General features: G+C 37.9%; 1 protein-coding gene and 1 long non-coding RNA gene across 2 annotated transcripts; one reads left to right on the top strand and one right to left on the bottom strand.

The window, feature by feature from the left end:
- The first annotated feature begins 2,586 nt into the window (after positions 1-2,586).
- On the top strand, positions 2,587-19,208 carry LOC306990346. Its single transcript, XR_013795858.1, has 4 exons — positions 2,587-2,709; positions 14,825-14,886; positions 15,070-15,133; positions 19,187-19,208. It is a non-coding gene; the product is annotated as an uncharacterized lncRNA (long non-coding RNA).
- gpr25 (G protein-coupled receptor 25) lies at positions 3,057-5,069 on the bottom strand. Its single transcript, XM_079598056.1, has one exon. The coding sequence runs from the start codon at positions 4,872-4,874 to the stop codon at positions 3,741-3,743; it is 1,134 nt and encodes a 377-aa protein (XP_079454182.1). The 5' UTR covers positions 4,875-5,069; the 3' UTR covers positions 3,057-3,740.
- Positions 19,209-20,173: the final 965 nt, after the last annotated feature.

The raw sequence follows: 20,173 nt of genomic DNA, 5'->3' as shown, positions 1-20,173 counted from the left end.
CTTGAAAATGAAAATGAAAAAAAAGAAGACTAACTTGTAAGACTAGTTATGCAACCGGCCCCAGTACAGTAGATTTTAAACTCATATGCTCTCGAATAGGTTACACAATTAGTCTGATAACCACAGTTACTATATAGCCTAGCACTTTTATATTTGCTCTACAGACTTTAAATTATGAATTTTAAAAATAGTTTAAGTCACTTAAACCTTGTGAAACTTATGAAAATGTGTTTCCTAAGAAGATAAATAAAAGTCAATTTCAAATCCTTTGCTGTTGATATACAGCTTTGTCTAGACATAAGCCACAAGGCATCATGTGACCAAACTTGAGCTTTACAACCTTACTAAACCTTGTTCCTTCTTCTTTTCTATGATCTTATCTAGGTGATTTTTTTTTTTTGGGGGCAGTTTTTCACATTATACAAAGATGAAGTGTGAAGTATGAAATGTTGTAAAGTTAATACATTTAAAGTAATATAGTATGTAATTAAGTGATACTAGTTGCATAAAAATACACATACAATATAAATACAAAATATTATAATAGGAAATAGTGAGCCTATACTTTTTGTTAAAAAAGTTCCTATAGGCTATCATATTGTATTTTCAGTTTTACTCACACTAACACATTCTCTTTGTTGTGTTTTTAGATTTGTGGATTGTGAAACTAATTGTGTGAGCGAGGATTTGCAATCAGACCACGACTAGGTTATGATACTCTAACTGCAATGCAGGGGAGAGAGGTTCATGAGAATGTTTGTGAAATAACATTCTCACCGGGGTTCTTATGTCATCTTAAACTGCGGTTGGTAAGGGCAGTTGTAAAATGTGAAGCATAGGTCATAACCCATTTTTAGTATAAGAACATTTTCTTAGAAAAGAAGCACTTGGCATTTATGTGCCCGGGAAAGGTGGCAGCTGTTTATGTTGACTGCCACATAAAAGTAGCCTAAGTAAAGTCAATGAAACCAGGTCAGATCATTAATATAATTAGTTGAACTGACTCTGGGCAACACGTTTACTTGAAAATGTGTTTGTGTGCCAATGGATTATTTGTTTTGAAATATTTAAGCAAAGAATTACAGACCTAAAATGATATCAATGAACCAGTTGAACCATTTACATATGTACATATACAGTATATATTACATTATTTTATTAGATTTTTTTATTCTGATCCTCAAATCTGATGATTTATAACATAACCAGGTGGCAAACATAAAAAACAGTGAACCATTGAACTTTCAGAAACATCCCACTCGATTACTGAAATGAATCGCTCCACAGACTGGCACTTTTTCAGACACTTTTTCAACTGGTATAGCTTTTCTTTGACTGTTTGACACGGGGTTTTTTTTATGCCAGTGTTTTTTCATACTGTTTTTACACATTCTTGTGGAGTTCAAAACTAACTTTTTCAAAGACGAAAGTTGTGACCCAATGTTGCCTTCGAGCGTTAGCCTATACATGCAAGAACCATTTTGTCTCAAAACTTGTGTGATTCATTTCGAAGAGGAACTACGACGCCATGGCACCAAGTCTGAGCCATTGAACTTAAATTGTACTGCAGCCCACTCAGTTTCTCATGAGAAAATTTCTCCAGATAAAATGAAACCTGTGTGCTATAGACCATTTGTCATCCTCATTTGTTCATTGATTGTAGTGATAATGACTGATCAGTGCTATAGTTTTGAAGTAGGACGCTACACCATAAAAGGCTCAAGGTAGGCAATGGCTGATGAAATATTTCTAAAATTTCTTCATATTTGGATTTAGGAGTTTACATATACAACGTTTCAAGTGTTTTGCTTGTGCTACAATATTCGGTAACGCTTTATTTTACAGTATTACACGTTACATGTAGTTACTGTAATAATTACTATAAATTATGCAAAATTACATGCAACTAACACTAAACCAATCCTAACTTTAACCCTATAGTAAGTACATGTATTATTATTACATACTTAAATGCATGTGTACACCGTAACACAGCACCTTAAAATAAAATTAAGCAAAGAATTACAGACCTAAAATTATATCAATGTACCAGTGCATGATTTTATTTTATTTACATATGTACATATACAGTATACATTATTTTTATTAGATTTTTTTATGCTGATGGAATGTACAGCTTCAGTGGTAATGCGCATATCAGTATCCTCAAATCTGATGATTTATAACAAAACCAGGTGGCATACATAAAAAACAGTGAACCATTGAACTTTCAGAAACATCCCACTCGATTACTGAAATGAATCGCTCCACAGACTGGCACTTTTTCAGATCATTAAAATAACGTAACTGGTATAGCTTTTCTTTGACTGTTTGACACAGGGGTTTTTTATGCCAGTGTTTTTTCATACTGTTTTTACACATTCTTGTGGAGTTCAAAACTAACTTTTTCAAAGACGAAAATTGTGACCCAAGGTTGCCTTCGATACTGTACATGCGAGAACCAGTTTGTCTCAAAACTTGTGTGATTCATTTCGAAGAGGAACTACGATGCCATGGCACCAAGTCTGAGCCATTGAACTTAAATTGTACTGCTGCCCACTCAGTTTCTCATGAGAAAATTTCTCCAGATAAAATCAAACCTGTGTGCTATAGACCATTTGTCATCCTCATTTGTTCATTGATTGTAGTGATAATGACTGATCAGTGCCATAGTTTTGAAGTAGGACGCTACACCATAAAAGGCTCAAGGTAGGCAATGGCTGATTAAATATTTCTAAAAATGTATTTCTTTATATTTGGATTTAGGAGTTTACATATACAACGTTTCAAGTGTTTTGTTTGTGCTACAATATTTGGTAACACTTTATTTTACAGTATCCTTGTTACACGTTTACATGTAGTTACTGTAATAATTACTATAAATTATGCAAAATTACATGCAACTAACACTTAACCAATCCTAACTTTAACCCTATAGTAAGTACATGTATTATTATTACATACTTAAATGCATGTGTACACTGTAACACAGACACCTTAAAATAAAGTGTAACCCACTATTCTTAAGAAAATCAAACGAGACTTTGAGTACTGTAAGAACGTTTATTACTTAGCATACATACACAAGTAAATATATAAAAAAAACATTTATTTTAAAGTTGTATCTAGGAAAAGCATAAGCATTATAAAGTCTGAATATTCACAATTGGCTATGTAATGTCCACGTTGAATAATAATGCTTTCTAGATGATTACTGTCAAAAATATGTCCACACATGCTTGCTTGTGATTTACCTTAATTCATCATGCACATTAAGTAATATGTTCACTAATGCATCATTTATTTTTTATGAAGTAACATTGCTCAAAAGTTTGATTACTTAGCCAACATACACAAGTAAATATAAAAATAAAGTTGTGTCTAATAGTATAAACATAATGAATTCTGAATATGCACAATTGTAACTAAATTGTTATATAATGATCATGTAGATTATGATGCTTTCTAGATTACTGTCAAAATGTACATGTTTGCATTGTGTGCAATTTATTTGAATGTATCGTGTGCACTAAGTAATATCCTCACCAATATATCATCTATTTTAATGTAGGCAATCAAATATAGAATGTATAGAACATTGCTCAAAAATATTCTTCTTAAATGGTCAGTATGATCAATTCATATTATAGCAAATGCTTTAAACAAAAGATTTTAAGTATATGTCGGTTTCACTTGATAGTATCACTGCAAGAAAGAGTGCGTTCGGAATACAGCAGATTTCACTCCTTCCGAGTAAGTGAGAAAAGCCGCCCGCGGGTTGAAGTGTTTCCAGAGTAAGTCTCAGAAGTGCCATTAGAGAAAGAATTAGAGGAGCTCTGGTGCATGTTTCTTTGACCCACGCAGCTCAGACACAGGGCAGAGGCTCTGCGCCTGAAATGCTGATCCAAACAAAGGTAGATGACTGGATTTAAACAACTGTTGAGAAATGCCAGGCAGCAGGACAGCGTGAGTCCATTAAGTACGATCAACCTTGTGTCCCTGCTAAGATCTCCCGTTCTCATCAGTAAGACGACCTGGATGGTCTTGAACAAATTGAAAGGAAGCCAGGAAATCAGAAAGGCTGCAATTATGGCCAACACGATCTTGAGGGTATGGCGTTGTCTGGCTTCTGCACGCGAGTTTGCGGCAGTGTGACAGTGGCGCCGCAGGTTAACCAAAATCGACCCATAACAGAGGATTAGAATCAGTACAGGGAGCAGGAAGGTTAGAAATATGGTCAGGAGATTCATTCCTTGGACGAAAGAGGATTTCAAATCCTCCGAACACAATGTATCGTCTATCAACCGACGGTACACCAACGATGGAGTTCCAAAGAAGAAAGAAATGATCCACACCATGCCACAGGTGATCTTCACACAGTTGCTGCTCCGTAGGAACTGAGAGTCCATGAGGCGCACGATAGCCAAGTACCGGTCCACGCTCATGCAGGTGAGGAAGAAGATGTTGGAAAAGCGGTTGACCGCAATGATGAAGCTGCTGATCTTGCACATGACCTCACCAAAGGGCCAGTCACCATAAAATGCCGAAACCGCCCAAATTGGCAACGTGAGAACAAACACAAGATCGGCTAATGCCAAGTTCAGCACGAAGGTGTCCACAAGACGTCCGTATTTCTGTCGCCGTTTGCCGATTACCAAAATGACAAAAAGGTTCCCCAAGAAGCCAGTGAAGAACATGATGCAGTAGAGCACAGGAATGTAGACGTTGGACATGGGCAGCAAAATCGAATCGTTCTGAAATGGACTGTAGAAGACGTAATCATCTGTGGAGTTCGATGAATAATCAAGGTCATCGTAATTGCTCGTGGAGCTCATTGCAGCATCAGAGAGTGCCATCTCTTTACTGTTTGCCATCTGTGCACAAGTGATGGGCAAAGCGGAGAAAACCACGTCACATGCTTAGAAACCACAAACTGCAATAACAGGTTCCCTATCTCTCTCTTCTCTCTATTTCCTTAAAACGTTTACATTTATCACAAAGAGGTGCATTCTCTGAAACGTACAGTGCTAAAATTGGTATATTACGTTTTTATCTCCATCATGTCAATGTCAAAAATAGTAAGAGGGACTTGATTCACTGCTAATTGGTGTAGTATAAGTGTAGTTGCTTTTTGAAAATATGTTTTTCTCAATAACACACATGAGAATATTAACACAAATGTATAGGCTATGAAGACTTCAGATGCAAAAGCCTTTCAGTGCCATCTGAAATTTTCTTCTAAAATGAGCATTTTTATCAAGCTTGTATATTTAAGTTCAGTCATTTCACTTTAATGACAATTAATAGGTAATTTTCATTGCCATTAAAGTGAAATAACTGAACATAAACATGCAAGCTTGATAAAAAAAATTATCATTCTAGAAGAACATTTCAGATGGCAAGTCTTCATATAATGTTTAAGAAGTTTTCTCACGCACAATTACTTCCTCTAAGCAAGAAAAAAAAGCACAATGCAAGCAGTAAAAAAAAAAGGTGAGAAAAATACCAGGTTGGTGAAGTTTATTTATAGAATGCAACTGTGCAACACATTTTTTAAATAAGAGTGTGAGAGGTGCAGAGCTGTCGCGGTATCCTGGTGTTAACAGGGGTACCACATATTTTACACCATTTTAAACGTTTGAACAGACTAGATAGGTTAAACAAGTTCAAGTAAAGTACGAATAATTAAAATGACAGTGCAAATGTGTGGTCACATTAGCAAAATATCATTAAATTTCACATGTAAACAAAGGTTGATTGTATATTGTCAATATTGTAGTGATGAATGCACAGCTCACACAGAAGTAACTTTCAAACCAGCAGATGTCTGTTGGTCAATGCATCGAATCTACGCGTTCTGCATGGGGGATTTGGCAACGGATGATTTACTCAATGTAAAAAAAAAAATTGCCGTCTTAAATTAAGTACCATCAACTTGGATGTTTAAGTCATTTAAACTTGAATTACATTAAACTGACTTAAAACATTTTTTTAATCTGGTAGAAATTATAAAAACACTAAAAATTGCTTAACTTATTTGGATGAGTTAAAGCAATGTAAAAACACATGTTGTCGTATTGTCATGTTTTCAGTTTGATCTGTTTTTCGGTTCAGTTTATGTTTGAGGCGTTGTCCACACTAATACATTTTCGCTTGAAAACGCAATTTTTCTCTCTCCGTTTTGGCTTCCCGTCCACACTGTCAAATTGTCACTATGGTTACTAATTGATTTGAGTATTCTGTTCAGGTGTGTCTTGTCTTGTTTGCCCATGTATTTAAGCCCTCTGTTTCAGTCAGCCCCTTGTCTAGCATTATTTCAGTTCTCTGTGATTGTAAGTTTTCTTGTTTAAGTATTGGATTAAAGTCTCCTATATAGTATCTCCTTTGTTCAAAAAGCTGGAGCGGCTGGTTAGCTCTTATGCCAAGAAGTGGCTTGGTCTTCCCAGGTGCATTACCAACACAGCACTGTATGGAAAAGGTGTTTTAGAGCTACCTGTGCCCTGCCTTACCGAGGAGTTTAAGTGTGCAAAGGTGAGGCTTGAGATGACTCTGACAGAGTCTCAAGACACTGTAGTTGCCAGAACTGTCCTTACCCGATCGACTGGAAGAAAGTGGTCCTCAGCTGTGGCGTCAGAGCAAGCAAAATCTGCTCTCAGGCACCAAGAAATTGTCGGGCGCGTGCAGTTGGGGAGACAAGGTCTAGGAGTTGGGGAAAATGTACCATTCTGGCACAAAGCAACTCCTTTACGATGGCGAGGTTTAGTCGTGGAAGAAATACGCAAACAGGAGCAGGTGATGAGGCTTACAAAGGCAGTTTCACATGTGAAACAGGGCTAATGGACACATTGGAAGGACATAGAAAAGCGGAAACTCTCCTGGAGGGAGCTGTGGGGGATGGAGGCATACCGAGTCAGCTTCCTCATTCGAGCAGTTTATGATGTTTTACCATCACCAACTAACTTCAAGCAGGGGAAGATGCCACCTGCTTCCTGTGTCCCTGTTCAGCAAACCTAAAGCACATCTAGGTTGGCTGTAAAACAAGCTTGGCACAAGGCCGTTATACATGGCGGCATAACCAGGTGCTAAGGTGCTTGGCGGCCAGCCTTGAGGCCAAGCGAACAGCCACAAATACCCTCCCGCCTCTGCCAGCCAAGCAGTATCCATCAATGGCCTTTGTTCGTGCAGGTACAACACAAAGTAGATCGTAGGGATCCAGCTCATATCCGGGCCTGCTGCACAAAGCACGAGCCTGGAAGTTATTAGCAGATCTAAACCAGCGGTTGCACTTCCCCATTGAGATTGCAGTAACAAACCTTAGACCTGACATCGTCTTTTGGTCCTCCACCCTTCGAAACGGCCTTCCTAGTGGAACTGACAGTGCCATGGGAGGACTCAGTGGAGGAGGCGTATGAACGTAAGAGACTAAAGTACTCAGAGCTGGCAGCTGATGCTGAGCAGCGTGGGTGGAAAGTCAGGATCTACCTAGTGGAGGTCGGCTGTAGAGGGTTTGTCGGCCGCTCCTCAGTCCGGTTTTTGAAGGACCTATAGTTTAGTTTAGTTTATTTATATCAGGACAATGTGCAGTTACATTAATAAGATGGCTGCACCAGATTTAGCACTAAAACGGTTAATACAATATAAAAAGGCAATTTATAAGAAAATACAATATATAAAATGCACATTACCAATTTGGGTACAGAATTAGTCATGTTACAAAGGGTGTGACATGTTTCCATTGTCGAGGTCCAGAATCAGCCACCCGTTTAGTGTGAACAGGACTGGTGGTCTAAAAGCCAGTCTTTGACTGCTCGTGAGAAGCTGTGAAAATCTGCAGTCTTCTTTAGGTTGTCTGGAAGCACATGTCTGGAAGCACACCTAGGAATGCGAGGTCAGGCTTTGCAGCAGATTGTGAAATCCCTTTCCAATGCAGTTGAAGAGAAAGTATAGTATCTGGGCCTGTAGACAGTAACAGTAGTTGAGCAAGGGGGGATCACAAGCTAAGGGGGCACACCTGGGACACTAGGTATTGCCGATGAGCCCCCTGGAGGTGTTGTTGGTTAATCATCGAAACACTCGTGAATGAGGGTGCCCACCTGATGACCCCAGTGAAGCCAGTGATCCTCGGCACTTGTCTCAATATCTCTCCTATTTCCAGCTTATAGTATATCCATCTTGGGATACGTGGATTCCGGGATTGTAACATCTAGTCCTTTACCTGAGCTCTCCTTTATTGTGCGATTGATTACAGCCACCGGGACCCATGTGGTGCTATCATTTCACAATCGAACCTTTAAAAGGAAACCTTTTTTTCAGTATTAAAAAAATCTGAGGTGAACTTCAATGTTTCACCTGTCTACTGACAAAATGCTTGCATATGTAATTAGATTTTATGCAGTTTTGAAAAAAGTCTCCTTAAAAAATGGTTTAGAATATATTTTACTCGAAATGCCCGTTTGCTTTTTTTTCCAGATTGTTTTGCAAGGACTAGCTTTGATGTGGTTTTTTATACATTGTGTTTATCACGCGATGGGGTTTGAAGGCGGTTTCATAAGGGTTAGAAATGATTGAGGGTCGGAGATTTCCTGTACTGATCAGTTTGCGAGCTGAAAGACAGTCCCCTTAAAATCCCCAAAATCATGTCAAGACGCTATAAGGACTACATGGATAAAAATGCTCTTTTTAAATGCAGTGAAATTTAATTAATTTAAACATTAAACAAATTTAAATACTATTTAATCATGACAAAATATAAAACCACTGTTTACTGCTTGCCTCAGGAAATTTGTAAAAATTCTATATGCAGACAACATGGTGATGCACTAGTTACAGTTAAATTAAAAGGAATATTTTGGTCAACAATCTGCAAGCTATTTATTAACTAACAAAAATGTTCTTTGACGTTTCTGTTGATTATATTTAGATTTTGAGGTGTTCTATAAAACATGATAACCTATGAGACAGATGATCAAATAATGATATGATGATCAAATAAATATTTTAAAATCAATATGAATTTATGCTAAAACCAGTACTAGTTGCTTAATAAATAATTAGGTAGGCTATTTCATTGGTTTCTATGTGTTGTTATTCTCCAATTCAAAGGCCCACATTTTTTTGTGCAATCTTCAACAGACAACTTTAATTGTTTTAAAGTTGCTAAATATAAAGTGATGAGATTTGATAGTCAAAGCGATAGACTTTATCTCAAATCTCTAAAACAATTAATTGACAATTCTGCAAAACAGATGGTATATATATATAAGGTATATATATATATGCTTTGCATATGTAACATTGTTTTGATTTTTGGATTACCTTTAAATATACAGATATTTAGAATTATTAGATTAAGGGACTCAACGGGGCACTGAAGGTCAACTTTGCATTTAGTCAATGGTATTGTAAAATCTGACAAATTAGTTTTTTAAATGCATAATTTTTTATGCCATGTGTACAAACCCTTCTGCGTTAAGAGAGGATCAAATTAATTAGGCTAAATATATATATATATATATAAAAAATACTCTAGCATACTTAAAAAATAACTGTTTAAAAAAAGTCAGGACTTGACAGAGGGGTTGAGCTGTATTAGCGAATGAGAATGTCAGTATGTTACTCTGTAGCAACATGTACTACTTTCCTACTGTACTACTGGCCCTTTGAGCCTCTACAAGGTGGCCTTTGTACTGGGTAAAGGGTAAACTTTTTTATCCAGAGCCTTGATGTTTCAGTGTAACAAGCAGGTCACTGGGGGAATCTGAAGACCTTTGAACAAGTCACAGTTACATTTCCTAAGGCGATTAATTTCTTTGTATAATTATTTCAGGTAATGAGCACAGAGAGAGAGTGAATGAGAGGGAGTTGAGTGAATTCTCAGAGCACATGATAGGAAGTGCAGAAAATACCTGTCTGACCATACAAAAATATTCTCAGACTTATCTTTGTTTTTCTGCAACGATGAGTTGTTTCGGCGTAATCTGTTTTGAATTTCAGAAGAGAGAATGTTCAGTCCACCTTTTGAGTTCAGATGTGATGATCTGTAGGGTGAGCGGGTCACAATAACACGGGTCTAGTTGTAACACACATGGTTGGTTTAAATGTTACCACACATGCTAGCATTTTATCTGCCATATGGTCACGTTACAATTTCTGTTACAATTGTTTTGTCATATCTGTAATAATGAAACAAGAACGCATATTTGTTCTAGAAATGTGTGAAACTAATGTGGAAAAACTTACTCTGAACCCCAAGTGGATTGACACAAACTGAGAAAATCAAAAATGAAAATCAAAGAGTGCCCCGCTCTCCCCTACACTGAGTCATTTGAACGTAATAAATAACAGAGAACGGGAAAATACATAGTAATAGGCGTATCCACCTTATTCCTGATGAGCCCTAACTGCTGCGTTTTGAATTATGGATGGCACTTCCGGTTTGGGGAACTTCCATTCAAAGGCTGTTACTGTTTCCAAGAAAGTAGAGTGGTAGAGTGTTGTAGAATCGGTTTCAGAATTCAAGTAATACTGACCTCTGGTGGTGACATATGGACATTACATTTGTGGCATTATTCTTTCATACATTTAACGAGGAGGCTTGGGCCATGAACTGCCTTTTTGAATTATTTTGTACTGTTCTCTGAGGTCCACTTATAATTATATCAAGATTTTTTTTACATAAAAAATATCTTAATTAAAGGTGGTGTAGGTTATTCTCTGCCAATTTATTTTTGTTATGCTGGTGAAAAGTCTCATCGTATCCTGATAGCAATCACTCTGTTAAGCGGTCTAAAGTAAAATATATGTCGTCTTTGGAAGGCGTAGGAGCATAAAATGTTCGTTCAATCGTTGCGTTTCGTCCGAACGGTCCCATAGCATGTGTTCCCTGTCGGTCAACGTGTGTTTGCATACCACTGCGCAGGCTATTTTGCTAGTTTCAGCCTGACGCAGTTAATAATTTTCACATCCTGCCACGTTGTTTTAAAGTAGCATTTGCGCCTTTATGCGCCCATGGGACTGCTGGTCTGAAAATGAGGCGTTCAAGCGCATTGGCGCGTTGCTATTTTGAGGCAACTGACATAGACTGTAAGGGGGTTCAGAGTAAGTTTTTCCACATTAGTTTCACACGTCTAGAACAAATATGCGTTCTTGTCATTACAGATATGTGACAAACAATTGTAACAGAAATTGTAACATGACCATATGGCAGCTAAAATTGTTAACGTGATCTAATCATAGCCTATAATCAAGACAAACATTTTTATAATCAAGCATTTTTAAATGATTTAAACTACATTTTTGAGTAAAAAAAAAAACGATAGGCTAGGCTGTACAACATTCAACTAAACCACACATTCAACAGACAGAACAGGAGACAAATATGAGCCATAATGCTTTAAATTTGAATAATAATATCTGAACATTGACTCATTGACATTGTCTTTAGTCACCTGTTGGCGCATTTGTTTTCTTTTTTGTTATTTAAAAGCGTTAATGTGCGCTTAGGCGGGTCCATAATGCGCGTACACTTTGCTTATTACACACACAGGGACGCGCAGCAGCACACAAACATGCCAAATAAAAATAAAAGGATTACAATGTAAAATATTAATATTGTCAACATAAAGATGGTGGAATCCGGCTTGTCCCAGATGGTCTGCTCGCACGCTTTATCCTCGCGCACGAGTAGATCCGTTTCCTCTCTGGAGAAGCATTCAGTCTTTCCGTTTGCAAATCTAATAATAAAATAGCAAATCCGCCATGGGGCGAGCGCAACTGGCTTTTAAAGGGAATTAGAGATGATTTTTTGTGATTTTTTGTGATTTTTTGTTATGCCCAAAACACATAGAGACAACCCCTTTAGACCATGGCCTGGGCGCACCGACCATTTCCCCCAACATTAAACTAGCAAAAATGGATTCGGACACGCCCTAAGTGCACTTGCGCCCTGCGTGTTAGTCCATGCACTTAGATTGTTAAAATAGGGCCCATGATATTGGTATTGTAGTAAAATAGTCTCCGGTCTTCTTGGCTGTGCATGCGTTCATGGTGTGGGTTTGGACTGCGATTTGTAGGGAATGTGGGACATATGCTTTTAGTGCTATCAGGCTAAAGTTAGCATTTTCCTAGATGTCCTACAGCACCTTTTAAGAAATATGGGTTAGGCTATTTTCTGTCCTGTTTTGACCCCCCTAATCGAAACACATGGTTTGAATAGGCGTGGCGGATTGTAGACTCAGATTGTGATTGTAGATTGTAGTTAAAACGCCCACTGGTATTGTCCAACAGTTTTGCATATTTTAAAGTTTTCAACACCCCCAGTACACGTGTGGGATTGTTTTTAAAACTTCCGATCTTGGGAAATTCAGCCATACAGGTTAAATGCATACATACCCAGTACAGGTCAAACGATCTGTAATAATGGCAATAGTGACCACGTATTAAACATGTGGTGCGATATTACTGTCGGATCCAAAATACTAGGCACAGCATTGACTTTCAATCTTTCTGAAAATCTTGCGTCGAATCGTGTCTTGTTTGTAAATGAATCCACGGTGAAATGAAGTGAAAAAATGACCAAGTTCTTACTGACGCGGTCTGGGACTTAATTAAAAATAAAGTAAAGTAATGTTAGGATCAGAAGGAAGGTAATGCAAAGGCTGTGTGGTTTCACAATTTGGCACTGCACAGTGTCTTGTCTTCTGAGCCATCTTTCCTGTTTGGTTTCTGCATTGACCTGCATTTGCATCTCTCGTTATTTACCTACTACATGGCATGTGCGAATCGATGGGCGGAGCTAAATAACCAGCGATGTAGAAGCAGGCATTGATCTTCTTCTGCAGAGGAGGTGTTACTCAATTACGTAATAAAGTAGCACATTCCACAATCAGTCGTTCTGGGGTGCGTTTCCCGTACAACGACATAACTCGCTGCTTCACTACCATAGCCTACGATGCATTGTTGGAGAGATCAACTAGCTAGTCACGACTGTTTACTGAAACCATATTGTCACAAAGTGGTCGTTCAACCACGTTGGTTTATGATGTCACGCACGTGGTGGAGTAGGCCTATAACTAATGAAACTGAGATCGAATTAATGCTTAATGAATAATTTTGCTTTATTTCCAGATTCAACCATTGACTCGTTCTTACATCTTAGCATAGAGCACGTTCGCACATGCGCAGTCTTCAAAAATGGTGACTTTAAATCTCTTGACAAACTATGGCCCTGTCCCAAATGGCACACTTCATATGCACTTTTTGGTCTTGTGGACTTACAATGGGTGCCGTGTGTGCATGTCAATTAATTCCATGAGACCGTAGGGTGTCCCATTTGTCATTTTAGGTTTCAGAAGGGTGCTTTGCGGTCAATATGAGGCCTCGATGTATGGAAGGCCAATAGAGCCAAAACATGTGAAACTGTTGTGTAAACACGTAATTATGTCTTAACAGGTAAATTACATGTTAACGCGTAAATTATTGGACACCACCTACTGATGTCTAGTATTCCTTCACTTGAGAAAAGAGATATTTTAGTATCATTGATATACAATCCCAAATACAGAACAGTTGAGACATTTTGTAAAATGCAGTAAAATAAGAATCTTCAATTTGTTAATTATCTTTTATCTTTATTTAACTGGCAAAAGTACAAAGAAAGGATTCCAATGTTTGTACTTTTCACTGAACAATAAAGTTGTATTTTGTAAGTATAAACAAATTTTGATTTTGATATCTTCGCAGTCCACAAAGATTGGGACAAAGGCACTGTCACATCACCATTCCTTTTAATTACACTTTTTAATGGTTTGTAAATTGTTCTGGATTTGGGTTTATATTGAAGAACCCAATTTTGGGTAAAATATGGACAAACCCAGCCGTTGGGTTAAATTTTTACATTACATTTTTAACCCAACGTTTGGGTTTGTCCATATTTTACCCAAGATTGGGTTGAAACAACCCAGCATTTTTTAGTGTAAGATTAATAAATGATGAAGAAGTATTGTTGATTCTTAGTTCATGTTCACTAAGGTAGTTAACTAATGTTAACTAATGAACCTTAAGTGTTACCATTTTTTATGTCTATAAAGATTTATTCCGTTTTAGTTTGCTTCGTTTAGTTATTTTAGTTCAAGTTAAACTAAACCCAAACAAGTTCAAATAAAACAAGTAGGTTCATTTTATTTTATTTTATTTCAAGTAATGAAAATGTTTAGTTATATAGTTTGTTAAAGACAACAACCCTGTTTGACAGTGCCACTTTTTTTTAGTACTCAAAATATAGACTCTTAGTACTAGAAATTCACAAACCAAATCCTCACAGTTCTGTAATTCTAGAATGCCACATAACCTCCATTAATGGTGTCACAGGAAAACAAGGCTTCGGGTTTCTAAAATGACTGCCACAAGTGACCATGAGCAGATAAGATTACGTGTGACTTTTTTTTTTAAGTCAGCCAGTGTACCAAGTCTACTGCATTCATTTAAATATATATTTTTCCTTAATCAGGCCTTAAGGATCACAAAATCAGCTGAATTTGCACAAAGAGTGAGGGGTTCATATGCGCTCATGCAGATACCTGTGTTGTCAAACTTCTGAGCAGAATGTTCCAACCAACATTGTGGCTTTTTTATTAAAACTATTGTTTACTTAGTACCGTTTGTATTCAATTCAGATATCTTCGAAATAGTTTAAAGGACACTTTTTGTACCCTTTTCAGGTGAACAGGTTTTATGGACATGTTAAGATGTTTTGTTTGCTTATTTTTTAATTGAAAACCATTTAATATGTAGCCTATTAAATTAAAATTAATGTTATCTCTTTCAGGTCTTTCTAGTCTTCCTAGCCCATGTGGAAGGTGATGCCACACTCAATCCCTCTCCAGATTGGTAATGTGATGACTGTTATTACATAATAGCTCATATTCATAATTTAAACTTTGAAGTAAGTGGATTGTTTGACTAGAATACAAAGTGGTCTGACTATAGTTGTCATTTTTTTAAAATCTTGTCAGGTAGAAACAGTGAAACATTTAAGATACTTTCTCAATCTCCTTTTATCTGTTTCAGCAGCTCAGAACAAAATGTTCTTTTCTGGGAAGGACTTGGATGTGTTTCAGGCAGATTTACTGGACCAGTGAGTGGCATTTATTGATTCACTGTATATGCAAAATTTCATCAGTGACATTTACATTTCTGTTATAGTAATAATTTCTTCCTTTGTTCTTTAATTTAAGTTTCTTTAAAAACATTGCAATTGTACAAATATTTAATATATAATAAATAGGAAATACAGCAATTTGTATATTTCATTATATTACTATTCCCAACTTCTGAAGAATGTTGGCGGGTTCTTCTTATCCAAAGATCAATGAGAAGGTTTTGTCTGGGATGGCAGGCTCTCAGGTGGCTGCAGAGGCCATAGACTTGCAGGCTTTTGGGCAGATGGGGTAGGGAAAGATCAGATTGCTGTTGTTAGATACTTGGGCAGCCAATTCTTTTTCTTCCTTTACACTTCTCCTAAGCAATTATCACTCTATGCTCCTCAAGCTCCTAGGCAGCCTTCATTGTGGTGGTCCTGCAGCTGGATCTGTCTGCTGCCAGTGTCTCCCAGTCTTCGGGGTTGATGTCAGCCTGCATCAACTGTCACTTCATCTGATCTTTGTAATGCTTGTTTGAGGCTCCTCAGTTATGCTTGCCCTGGCAAAGTTCCCCATACCGCCTTTGGTAGTCTTGTGTCATCCATGTCTGACACGTGGCTTGCTCAGCAAAGCTGTCGCAGCAACAGCATGGCCTCAACGCTTGGCGAACCCGCTTCTTCCAGTACCTCTGTGTTGGTCTTGTAGTCCTGCTACTGGATTCCCAGGATGAAAAGGAGGCACAACTGGTTGAAGCACTCGAGCAGCTGGATGTGTTTACAGTACAGGACCCTTGACTCAGATCCACATATCAAGGTACTGAGGACTACTGCCTTGTAGACTTGAGTCTTCATTAACAGGTGCAGGAAGCGGTTCCGGCAGACATTTCTGAAGATGACCAAAAGAGCTGCAGATTTAGTCAAGTCTGTGGCCCACGTCTTTGGCTATTGTAGTGTCATTTAAGATTATGCTGGTCCACTTCGTAGAAGATGGCCATTGATGTTGATTTTGGGTGGGCTGTAGGTACTTTGTGGAGGCTTCTAGTACATTAGTTCTATTTTATTCGGGTTAATGGTCAGAATAAACTGGCTGCTGTCGCAAAGTGGTAGACGAGTGACAGGAGGGCTGCTTCTTTGTGTGCCAAGAGTACATTAAGAAACAGTAACAGTAAGTCTGTGATCAGCTCTTCAGTCGTCTTGGTTTGAGCAAGGAGACAGTAAAGGTTTAAGACACTGTCATCTGTTTGGAACCGGATGTTGATGCCATCAGACAGGTCTACCTTGACTGCTGTCAGCATCATGCTGAAAAAGATGGCAAAGAGCATAAAGGCAAGAACACAGGTTTGCCTGACGCCATTACCAACTGGGAAAGGGTCTGAGTGGTTGCCACTGAGTTTTACATATCCTGGCTGTCCTTCCCAGCTGCTGAACGACTGCGAGAAACTTTTATTAAGATCTTCCAGAGCCCATCTTGGCATCTTGGTTTCATAGGCTTTCATCAGGTCATAGAAAGCTGCATACAGGCCCAAATTCTGCTCTCTGCATTTCTTCTGCAGCTGGTGTACAAAGATCATGTCCGCAGTGCCTCTGTTAGCTAAGACGCCGCACTGGCTCTCTGGGAGAACTTCTTCAGCGATGGTAGGTACCGGCCTGTCAAGAAGGACTCTGGCAAAGATCTTCCCTGCAATGGAAAGAAGAGTGATGCCTCACTAGTTGGAGCTTTCAGAATTATCTTTATTTGTTCTTACATAGGAGACTATCACTGCATTGCAAAGGTTTTGCAGAATGACTCCCTTCTCCCAACAGAATACAAAAAGCATGGATAGTTGTCCAGCAACAGCGTCTATGTCTGTTGTGATGGGCCACAGACAGTGCATAAGGCTTCACAGAAGGCTATAAATGTATCCAGTGTCAGAATAAAACTGGATTTTCCCAGCTATGTCCAGCCACCAGTTGTTCTGGATCATTCTCAGCGCTGACTGGAGTGTTACAAGCTTTTCTGTAGGCTGCCTTGCAGGTCTGGTTGTTGGGACAAGCGAGGAGTCTTGTGTGGCTAGAGCGCTTTGACTTAAGAAGCGATTTCATCATAATTTTCATCAAACCAATCTTTGTTCTTCCTGTATGAGAAGCTTGTTACATCTATGGCTATTTTCTGGAGAATAGTCTTTATCTGGTTCCACTGCTTCTCAAGGTCTGGGTCTTGGTATGGTGATTTTAGTTTGCAAAATCTTGCCTCCAGATCCCTGTTGAACATCTCTCTTTTTAAGCCAGCAGCCGGCTAAAATTTTGTTTCTTGGTCTGAGGTCCCCTTCTGTTCACTGTGGCCTTGATAGGGATGTTGAATTTTTGCTCGAACCAGTCTGTGGTCTGTGCAGAAGTTGCCATCTTTTTGACACATAAAGATGTAGTCCTGGAGGTGCCAATGCACGGATGTCTGCAGGTTGTCTTTAATCTGTCCTTCTGCTGAAATAGGGTGTTGTCAGATCATGCTCCATGCAAAACTCCAGCAGCATGTGCCTGTTGTCCTTACAATTGCAGACTCTGTGGTGACCCAATACTCCTGGTCAGACTGTGTGATCTTTGCCAACTCGCATGTTAAGATGATGGCCCATGACGAGGAACTTATCTGCCTTATCTACTTTCAAGAGAAGGGACTTCAATTCTCTGCAGAAAGTTTTCTTTGTGATGGGCTCTGCCTGAAGTGTGGTAGGGTAAACACTGTTGATGGTCATAAACTGGTTGCCCAGGAGGGGGAAGCACCCAATACTTCATTCTCTATGAGTGACCCTTGCTCTGGAAAGCATACTTAGCTGAGTCCAGCTTAATGTCCAGTTTAGTTAGTTCTCTTGCCACCAGCGCTGATTGTCTCTGAGTTTGATCACTTTTATCAAAGTCTAGTATTTTGAGGACATTCCAGCACACCACCTTGAAGCTTCTTGTCTTTGTTATCTTAATCTTAGCTTTTCGTATACAGCTGATATGAGATGCTGGGTTTGAGCCACCTTTACTAGGCCCGTCTCTGTGTGGAGCAAGCAGACCTAATAAATCATACCAAATGTTGCAAAATATACTTTAAACCTATTGTTTATACACAACAGTGTGAAATATTGTATGATTTGTTCTCTCAAATAAAATGGTCCTGAATTTATGTACAATACAGTTTAAAAGTTTTTTTTTATGTTCTTGAAAGAAGTCTCTCATGCTCACAAAGGCTGCATTTATTTGAATAAAAACAAAATAAAAAAGTAATACTGTTGAAAATGCTAACTTTTTGTAATTAAACGCAGTTAAGAGTAACCTTTATCCACTCACTTTTCACTACATTGTGTATCAGATAAAAAAAATTAAAGATCATGTCAGAATTTAAAGCTAAATAAAAATGCATATAATTCAGAGTGGATATATGCATCTGATGTTAACTAGCTCTTTAAATATCAACGAATGATTATTGATGTTATTCATGATGTGAAAGAAAACTATGCTTCAATAATCACAGCTCTTGTTTGAAGTTAAACTGAAAAAAGGAAAAGGAAAAGTAAAAACGGTAGACAGACAGTCTAACCACAGAGATTGCTATCTGGAAAAAAAACATCAGTTCCGTACCAAAGTGCAAAGGGGTGTTGAGAGGCACAAGGACATCTTAAGCATTTCAGACAAGATGGAGGCAGTAGTGTTGCTTCTTTTTTTGTTTTAGATTATTTTACTTGCAGCCTGCTAAACTGATTTCACTGGATTAAGTGCATGCACCATATTTGCAAGACGTGCAAGGAATTTAAACCAGGAATTTTAGCAGAGACTTTGTCAAAAGCTGAGACCTTTGACTTTTGGAGTAAAATAACAGTTTTGATTATTCTGTAGGCAGACAGCCTGAAATAAAAAAATATATGCTGATCCTATAAAGCAAACACAATTAAAGAAACATATACTTACTCCCTCTACTCATACTTGATCTTTTTGCAATTGAAAAGAAAATTGTTAGGTCACAACACAAGTCTTATACTTAGGGCAGAAAATTGTACGTTTAATCTATTTTCTTTTCTGCCCCCAAAACAGGAAGAGGATCTCCTATGTGTACATGCTAATGCGAATGCAGTCATATATTATGCTGTAATGCCTCCTAGTGGTTATAATATTTTTATATATCAACATTAGCATTTAAGAAGTAGATTATTGTTGAATTATTTATAATTAATGTATCATATTTGATATGCAAAGTTCAAAGGCCTCTAAAACACCAACATGATACAAACTTTGATTAAAAACCTGCTTTTTTATGCTTCTATTTGTATCATTCTAAAAATGTTCCCCTTTAGGTTACACTTGTCTTTTTGCTGTGATATCTTTACTGATTTTTATCAAGTAAACAATACGTTTTATATTGTTAATATTTCTAAATAAACACTTACTTGACTGAAGCAATTTAGATTTACCTGATAATCCACACACAATTCTTTAGAAAATCCGTATTAAAATGTGAGTATCAAATATGATACAACAGGCTTTTGAGGAACATTCATTTGTACATCTCTCAATCATTGTTGCATTGCATCATATATACCCCCTACATTTCATTCAGGTTTATTATTGGGAGATATAGAGGGACAACTAAAGTTTATATGCATTTTATGAAAGTAGTCAGCTATACTAGTAGCCTATGTACTGCACCACAGACCACATACGCAACACTATCAATGATTGTTTCAACATGTTCTCACACTTTGACTGATCACTGTGAATGATCCTCACAAATTTAGTTCTCCCCACACTGAAACTGTGCCTGCAGCGAAACACTCCATGGTTTACACTAGACTGAAATATGAGTCAGTGTCAGGAAATTGTCTAGTGTTATGCAACAGAATGAATGTGAGCTGTGCCGTTTGTCCAAAGAAAATAAAGCTGAAGAAGAATGAAAAGGGCAAGAAACCAGAAGAATTAGTAAATTCTCTTTTTACTGTCTAACTGGGCTAGTGAGTCCCATGCCTTTCAAACTTTCAAAAAATAAGTTTGAGGTAAATCACAAATGTAAGTCATAACGAAACA

The sequence above is a fragment of the Phoxinus phoxinus genome, assembly GCF_949152265.1.
Source record: "Phoxinus phoxinus genome assembly, chromosome: 22".
Taxonomy (NCBI): domain Eukaryota; kingdom Metazoa; phylum Chordata; class Actinopteri; order Cypriniformes; family Leuciscidae; genus Phoxinus; species Phoxinus phoxinus.
The sequence above is the reverse complement of the archived record's forward strand: the minus strand, read 5'-3'. Positions and strand labels throughout refer to the sequence as shown.